This window comes from Nanorana parkeri, unplaced genomic scaffold, assembly GCF_000935625.1.
Source record: "Nanorana parkeri isolate BGI_ZX_2015 unplaced genomic scaffold, ASM93562v1 scaffold82, whole genome shotgun sequence".
In the NCBI taxonomy this organism is placed as follows: domain Eukaryota; kingdom Metazoa; phylum Chordata; class Amphibia; order Anura; family Dicroglossidae; genus Nanorana; species Nanorana parkeri.
In genome coordinates this window covers 785,800-794,210 of record NW_017306350.1, presented here as the reverse complement: position 1 = coordinate 794,210, position 8,411 = coordinate 785,800, and the positions used below count along the sequence as shown (strand labels likewise).

The 8,411-nt window shown below is 44.7% G+C and overlaps 1 protein-coding gene across 1 annotated transcript; it reads left to right on the top strand.

Annotated features, from left to right (window-relative positions):
- Positions 1–6,432: 6,432 nt before the first annotated feature.
- On the top strand, positions 6,433–7,895 carry GCNT3 (glucosaminyl (N-acetyl) transferase 3, mucin type). Its single transcript, XM_018552271.1, has one exon. The coding sequence runs from the start codon at positions 6,520–6,522 to the stop codon at positions 7,846–7,848; it is 1,329 nt and encodes a 442-aa protein (XP_018407773.1). The 5' UTR covers positions 6,433–6,519; the 3' UTR covers positions 7,849–7,895.
- The last annotated feature ends 516 nt before the right edge of the window (positions 7,896–8,411 follow it).

Here is an 8,411-nt window from a genome sequence, read left to right as displayed (position 1 = left end):
CCGCTGCTGGCCAATTTCCATCAAATACTCATTTAAGTTTGCTGAGACAGCCCTGTTCTCGCTGATGCCAAACTGAGACAATGCTGCCAGCTGCAAGACCAGGTGCGAAGTAAAGGGTACTAGGAATGCCAGTTTTTGAGAGAGTGTTAGTAACGAAAGGTGGTTTTTGCAACACCAACAATACCAGGTGAATGTCCCACAGTGTGTGGCCTGACTAGAGGGGCAATGTGTGTAACCCCCTGAGTAAAGGTGCAGACAGGTGCAATGATGCCAGAGGGTGGTGAAATAAGACCATTGATGCAGACACCTGACCCTTAATTATGTTTAAGACCAATTGCTGCTCCAATCTGCACTGGAGGAAAGCCAGGAGAAAGGCAATGGAAATAGAATGAGGACATACCCTTAGGCTGGGTTCACACTTGGGCGTTCGTAATATATGCGCGTTTCCGGCCGCACGCTTATACCGTGATTTGCGGTCAATGAAACGTGCGACAAACGCGCATATACGAGGGCTATCCAGCTGTATCCTAATGGATACGTGCAGAAAATACGCCCCAAAGAAGCTCTTGTACTTCTTTGGGCGTAGGGCGTTTTTCAGCGCGTTCCTACACGCTGAAATACGCCCAGGTGGGAACCATGCCCATAACAAGTAATGGGATTTCTAGTGTTCGAGCGTTTTACAGCGCGTCACTGCGCGCTGTAAAACACCCAGTTGTGAGCCAGGCCTTAGGGAATCACACATACATTGTTTAAGTATGATAAAAATCTTACGAAATGAGGCCATGTGAGACTTAAGCATGGTGTGGATGACCTCATCCAACAACCATCTGTCTCTCAGCATTTGACTTTGAGTAGCCAAGCCATTAAAGCTAGCAGCTGTAAAGCAGGATGTTATTTGGGCCCTTGAGACAACAGGTCTTCTCAAAGTGGTAGAGACCAAAGAGCCTCCACTACCAGACTGCAAGACATCTCAAGATCTCCTCCAGAGTCCAAATGGCGATAGACAGAATTTTTAGTCAGAGTTGACAACCGGAAAACCTGAAGCCTACCGTATGCTTCCTTCCTATGCACTGAAACAAAATAGACAAATATGCCAACATACAGACCTGAGGTGTGCCATGGCTCGGATGGACAGTACGCCAATAAAGGGGCAAAAGCAAACATTAGACCTGAAATAACCTTTATTTATTTATTAATTAAATATTCGTAACCACATTATACCGCCAGACAAGAAAATGCTTTGGCCATTTCTGCTCGTGGGTTGAGGATATACCTGCTGAAGCACACAGACTTCCACCTGTCCAGCTGTTTGATAACGTGGGCAGGTACACCATGCCGGGAGGTGGCTGAAGCTGCCCCTATGCGAAATGAGTGCCAAAAAATAGCATTTAGGGTCTACCCCCAACTGCCTGAGGAGCAGATGAATGTGTGACAAACTGCTGAGAGGAGAGAGCGGCATGCGGAAAAGGTAACAAAGGCCCATGTAGCGGTGTGGTTGATAATTTGGTCATGAGACAATCCAATACTGAGACAGGGCACCCTGCATTGCCAGACAGAAACCACTTGATCCGTGTGGGTGCGCCTACCTGATTAGTCTTAGTCCCCGCTCAAGAGTTAACCAGTAATGGTCGGGGAACCGACACAAGTTAGTTTTGAGTACCGTGACAGTCTTGGAGCTTGAGGAGGTAACTCACCTGGTCTCCAGAACCCGTAAAACACTAAGTAGATGCGGCTTTTGAACTACCGTGATCTAACCAACATAGCAGACATGCCTCTGAACAAATGACCGAAAACGGGTAACCTGGTGCCATGCGATTGGACACCCGACTTCTGAATAACTTTAAGCATGGCCCGGACGAGGTGCGCTGTGAACAAAGAGGGTCTATCTGGGTTAGTAAACCCGGGAAATGTTGCACACCTGCCAAGTACAACCGGATAGTATCGCGTGCTAGTTTGAGGTCTGAATGACAGTGCGCAATAGATGCTGAGATGTAATCTATGCTGCTGGGTTCTAGTGTGGCCTATTTGCCTTGGAAAACATTGAATGTTTTCCATGCCATTACGTGCGCCTTGCGGGTATTATGCGCAAGGAACTGTTGGTTAGCCGGACTGCGTTTAACCGATGCTCCTCTAGTCCAGCACCAGATGCTGGGATACGGGAACTGGCGTAGGAACCGCGTCCGCATCCGGGTACTGTTGAAAGAAAACAATCGAATTTAAACCTGGACAAACCATCAGCCGCCATGTTACATACACCAGGGATGAAATAACAAAATGATATAACTTGTATTGAAGGGTCAGCCAAGTCAACCTACGAAGAAATGACATGATCATTAAGGACTTTGATCTCCCTTTGTTGAAGACGTCCGCTGTCGCCTGGTTTTCAGTGTGGGAAAAGACTGTGTGCCCTGACCAGAACAGGCATGATGGACCCAACCTAGTGGGTGCGTTTAGTTCCCTGGTTTATGCTGTACGTAGGGCTCCGCAGTCAAGCTATGAATCCATAAGCGATGCATCCGCAGTGACCTGAAACGCATGCTATGAGGACCCGCAGCCGGGTTGGCTCTTACCCCTAACATGTGTACACAGTACCAGGAAGTCGTGGGAACCAGGAAATAAACCCCTAAGTATGCACAAGTCTCATGAACCAACTGTCTCGGTACCCACCCGGAACAATTGTTTAGTAACATGAGCACACATGAAAGTGACACAGAGAAGATATGTATCCAACCACATGTTTTAAAGTCATGTATGAACAGGGATATGCATGCAAGAGGTTCCGTGCCTGGGGGTGGTGAACCAACGATTTTGTAAACGTGTGCCAGTGCTGAGGATGCATGCAGTGACAGCTGTGTAAACATTGTACATGCGCCGGCCGCTGCAAACAACCAGCCTGCCGGCGGAAGTAAGTGCATAGGGGTGTCGAGCTGAAAGTGTTGCAATCCCTCCAAATGGAACACCCCACACACCGCCCGGCAGCCTTGTGTTGTGGTGAACACATTGCCTGCAAAATAACTGGCCCTCTTACCCCTAACCTGACACTGCAAGGCATTGCTGTCTGTAACGCATGGCCGCTGAAAGATACACTAAGGTGCAACGTGATGTGCCGCATGAAATTCAAAACAAAAAGTCACCTTCCGTCCCTGGGCTGGAAAGATTGATGCCAGGACCCTCTCGGGATGCGTGTTTTTTTTTCTTTCCATATCCCCCATGCTGGTGAGGGAACATACATTATTTTTACATATGAAGTATAGAGCTCTCCTCGGTGCTGTAGTTTCTACATCCCGCCACTAGGTGGCAGCGGCCCATACAAGCGGAGTAGGGGGTGTGACGTCAGTGAAAGTTTGTTTTATTGAGCGGAGTGAATGTAACACGTGATTATATAAACGCTTGTGATCTGGGCAATGCAATGAATGGCCTGATCGGACATGATGGGGGATCGTAAGGAAGGTTTGCAGAGAAGTTGGTGCTTAGCTTAGGGCATGATGCTGAATGTTAGTGCTCTGATACAGTTTGCACCTTTCTTTCCTGAGGGAATCCGGTGCTGTACAGTCTCCGGGAATCTTTTCAAACACCTAACATTAATTTACTGCACATCCGGAAAGCTATGACACTGTACAAGAAGAAATAAATAAATACTCGTGTATACACTTAATAGATGCATGAGCAGTGCAGGCAGGGGAACGCTTCCTGTGCTACGACCGTGCTATGACGTGCAAACTCACCGGAAATGACACGTTGACTGGAAGGGGACTCCAGACTCTCAGCGATGCGAGATCCCTCGCGTACCCGGAAGCCAGAGCAAGTGGCTTATGAGGGCTGGGGAGGCGCAGACTCCTCAACAAATACAGGCTTAACCAGTTAGCCTTAAATGTGCCTTACCATAGCTGTGCAGTCTCACCAGGACTGTGTAGGGTCTCACCATGGCTGCGCGATCTCACCAGGACTGCGTGCAAGTCTTACCAGGGCTGTATGTGTGGTCTCACCAGGGCTGTGCAGTCTCATCAGGGCTGTGTGTGCATCTCACCAGGGCTACGTGCGGGTCTCACTATGGCTGTGTAGTCTCACCAGGGTTGCATGCAGTGTCTCAACAGAGCTACGTACAGGTCTCACCAGGGGTGTGTGTGGGTCCCACCATGGCTGTGCGGTCTCACCAGGGCTGTGTGCAGGGTCTCACCATGACTGCGTGTGGGTCTCACCATGGCTGTGCAGTCTCATCATGGCTGGGCAGTCTCACTATAGCTGTGCAGTCTTACTAGGGCTGTGTGCAGGTCTCACCATGGCTGTGGGGGTTAGTGCGGGCGGCGGGAAGGAGGAGGAGATGTGTGGCTAGATCGGCATTGTCAACAGCCATAGCAAGGTCTGCAGCAGGTTACTGTGAGGTCCCCAGCAAGCCGCTCGTGTTAAAAAATTTAAAGCGCCGGTACCAGCGCTTTGTGTCGGGGGAATTTTCACGAGTACTACTCAAATTCCTATAAGGATGGATCTATATTGCATTGCTGAAAGGGACTGGTGAGTCTAGAGTCTAAGTCTGTACTGCCCTGGATGTCTAGGATCCCTATACCCTCTCTCCCCATTGTGAAGATGTTAATAAAAGTTCTTTAGCATTACACTGCTGGAGTGGATATCAACTTTGTGGGCATTTGAAGAGGGCTGTTAAATGCTAATGGGTGTAATATCTCCCGCAGATCCGGCCGTTCGGCGTCACAGACTCGAGGGGTAACTCCGCCCCCGGTCAGCCGACGCCACACAAGAACGCCCCCCGCCGCGTCATAAGCCGCGACCTCATGATCGTCTGGCGTTCCAACAACCCGCGGTGAACGCCAGAAGTATGCCGCGCACCTCCACTACACATCCAGGGAAGGAGCAGCCCAACCAAGGATACAGTACCCGGACGCCTTGCCTGCACAGGACTCCTATGAGCACCTCCAGTACTCCCCCTGTCTGACCTGCCAACAGCAAGTATCCACCCCTATGGGCATGCTGCCCATCTGGGGAGCTATTGCATAATACTAAGCTACCTGGATTGTGTAGCATTGACTGCTTAGATAAGAGACTGCCTCCTCCTACTTTGATTATTAGAAGTTAACCTGCAAGATGTACATGAAATTATATATGTGAACTAACATAGAATCATCTTAACCTGCTGTGCTTATGTGCCAAGTTCAAATACAATATCTCTGCATCCGATTCATATGTGACGTAACATACGGTAACCTCAACCTGCCTTGCATAAGTACCCCGCTGATATCAATACCAACTGTATATATGTGACGTAACATACTGCAGCTTACTACCTGTGTAACTAAGTTATAGTTTAATTAGACACCTCCTCCCTAAATCACCATAGAGAGAGCTATCCCAGTTGTTTGCCCAGATAGCAGTTGTTTGCCATCATGTCCTCTTGGGTCTGAGACACGATACTGACCGTGACTCCGCAGCTGGGTTCCGTCTTCCTCCTCGTTAGGATATTATAATGATATTATAATGATCCCTACATATCTTTTATCTGGCCCATTGTCCATGGATAAACAACTGTATACAGGAAAAGACATATTAAAAGAATTTATCTGATCATGAAAATTTTCATATTTTAAGTAACCTTTTTTCCTAATTATAATAAAAAATAAAAACCCCAGTGGTGATTAAATACCACCGAAATAACGCCCTATCTGTCCCCAAAAAATGGTATAAAATTCATTTCAGTACAGCGTTGCATGACGGAATAAACGTCAGTCAAAGTATCGCAGCGCTGAACACTGAAAAATGGCCTGGCCAGGAAGGGGGTCTAAACACCTGGTCTTGAAGTGGTTAAACAAAAAAAAAAAAAAAAACTAAACCACTGTTTTAACAACACATTAAAATATACCAAATCAAGTACACAGCAACCGTCACTAGTGTGTAATGTAAATTAGCTATTTTCTGAAAATATAAATCTTCCTATAAATCTTCCTATAAATCTAATAAGCATGATATTTTGTGCACATTGAGAACTACCCCACCTCCACCATGTGTTTCTAAAACACAACATCCACGTGAAATGAACTTTAATCACTTGTGTATTCAATGATTACCTATGCACTAAAAGGAAACTGAGTTGTTCTCTTTTACTGCATATGTCAAGAATAGTATATCCATGGGATCACTATAAAATAATTTACTAGCCCCAAATATTATTCAGTTTGTTGAAGTCTTAACTTTGTCAGATAACTTAGATGCTAAATGCCAAACGGGTTATCTGTGGGAGTCACAAAGTATAGAGAAGGTAATGAGATAATACATGCACATCATTACACCACTCCCAACTTCTTACATAGCTGCAATATGTTTACTTATTTCAACATTAAGGTGGAAAGGTAATTGGTAACCTGATGCCTGTAGCATGCAAATCTTAGTGGGTGTTAAACATTGCTCACGGCATTTTATTAAGAGTGTTAAGACGTGCATGGCCAGTTCTCAGAAAGGTTAACAAAGGAATAGAACATTATTCATAGAGCTGGTTCATCCTCATCTGAAAGAATGTCTCGTTGTGACATCAGGAGGCACAGATACTTTTCTCTTTACAAGTTTCTGATCTTGGTTGTACTAACTTTTTCGGGGACCTTTCTGATTAAATATACACACAATCCATGCAAATTGGAAAACATTGAGGATGGAACAAACAGTGCCAGGAGTCAGATCTGCAGAGATGAACTTTATGATCTTGTAAGACTGGAACCAGAGGAACACAGTGAGTTAAATTGTTCCAAGATTCTTAAGGGAGACCCTGATGCTATAAAGAAGGCATTAGAAATCAATGCTGCTATAAAGAAGGATAATTTATATTTAACTGAACAAATGTATTTAAACCTGACTACAGACTGCAAGCATTTCAGAGAATTTCGAAAATATATTACTATTCCAATGAGCAAGGAAGAAGAAGATTTTCCTATTGCTTATTCAATGGTCATTCATGAAAATATTGAGGCGTTTGAGAGACTCTTGAGAGCAATTTATTTTCCTCAGAACATCTATTGCATTCATGTTGATGAAAAGTCTTCAGCACAGTTCAAGGAGGCAGTGAAAGCTATCACCTCATGCTTTGATAATGTATTTGTGGCATCTAAACTGGAGCAAGTGATCTATGCTTCTTGGTCAAGAGTCCAGGCTGATCTTAACTGCATGGAAGACCTATTAAAAAGTAACATTCAATGGAAGTACCTTCTAAATACATGTGGCTCAGACTTCCCACTGAAAACGAATGCTGAAATTGTGCGTGTTCTTAAATCACTTAATGGCAAAAACACAATGGAATCTGAAAGGCCATCACAACTGAAACAAAGACGCTGGAAATATCACTATGAAGTTAGTGATCACATTTCGCAAACGAATACTGAAAAAATGCCACCACCGATTGCAAGCCCAATGTTTACAGGAAATGCTTACATTGTAGTGTCCAGAGACTTTGTGAGGTATATCTTTGAAGAACCACAGGTTCAAAAGTTTATCGATTGGGCCAAAGACACTTACAGTCCAGATGAACATATTTGGGCTTCTTTGAACAGAATGCCTGGCGTCCCTGGCTCCTCTCCCTACAGTGAAAAGTACGAACAATCAGACATGAATTCAATGGCTAGAATGGTTAAGTGGTCATACCAAGAGGGTGACATAACTAAAGGGGCTGCTTATCCTCCTTGTACCGGACTTCACAGAAGGGCAGTATGTATCTATGGTGCTGGAGATCTCAGCTGGTTAATTAAACAGCATCACCTGTTTGCCAACAAATTTGACCCAAAGGTAGATGACACTACTATGCAATGTATGGAGGAATATATAAGATATAAAACCTTATACCGGGATCATTTATAATCACATATTTATTTTTATGTTTAGTGATGTTTAGTACTAATTTTGTCCATGTGTACCATGTATATGTAGGTAGCATATACTATAATGCCAAAATAATGAGTTTAGTCATTAAAACATTCAAAGGGGCTGATGAACAAATTTAATTTTGTCCATAGTAATCAGCTTCTAACTGTCATACAGTATGTGTAGTCCATGTCTGACAATGAAACAAGGATTCTGATTGTTTGCTAGGTGGAACAAGATGTGAAAAAACACTTAAATTGGTTGCTTACGGTAATGCACTTTGCATTTGTGCTTTGCATCTGAGGGCTAGTTCACACCAAGCGCGTTCCAGGAGCAGAGCAGAGCAGTTACAGACCAGATCAAAACTGCGTCCAATGTACAGGTGAAACTTGAATAATTAGAATATCGTGCAAAGTTCATTTATTTCACTAATGCAACTTAAAAGGTGAAACTAATATATGAGATAGACTCATTACATGCAAAGCAAGATAGTTCAAGCCGTGATTTGTCATAATTGTGATGATTATGGCTTACAGCTCATGAAAACCCCAAGAACCCCA

Coding starts and splice junctions, on each gene's coding strand:
- GCNT3 (XM_018552271.1), top strand. CDS start 6,520: ATGTCTCGTTGTGACATCAGGAGGCACAGATACTTTTCTCTTTACAAG.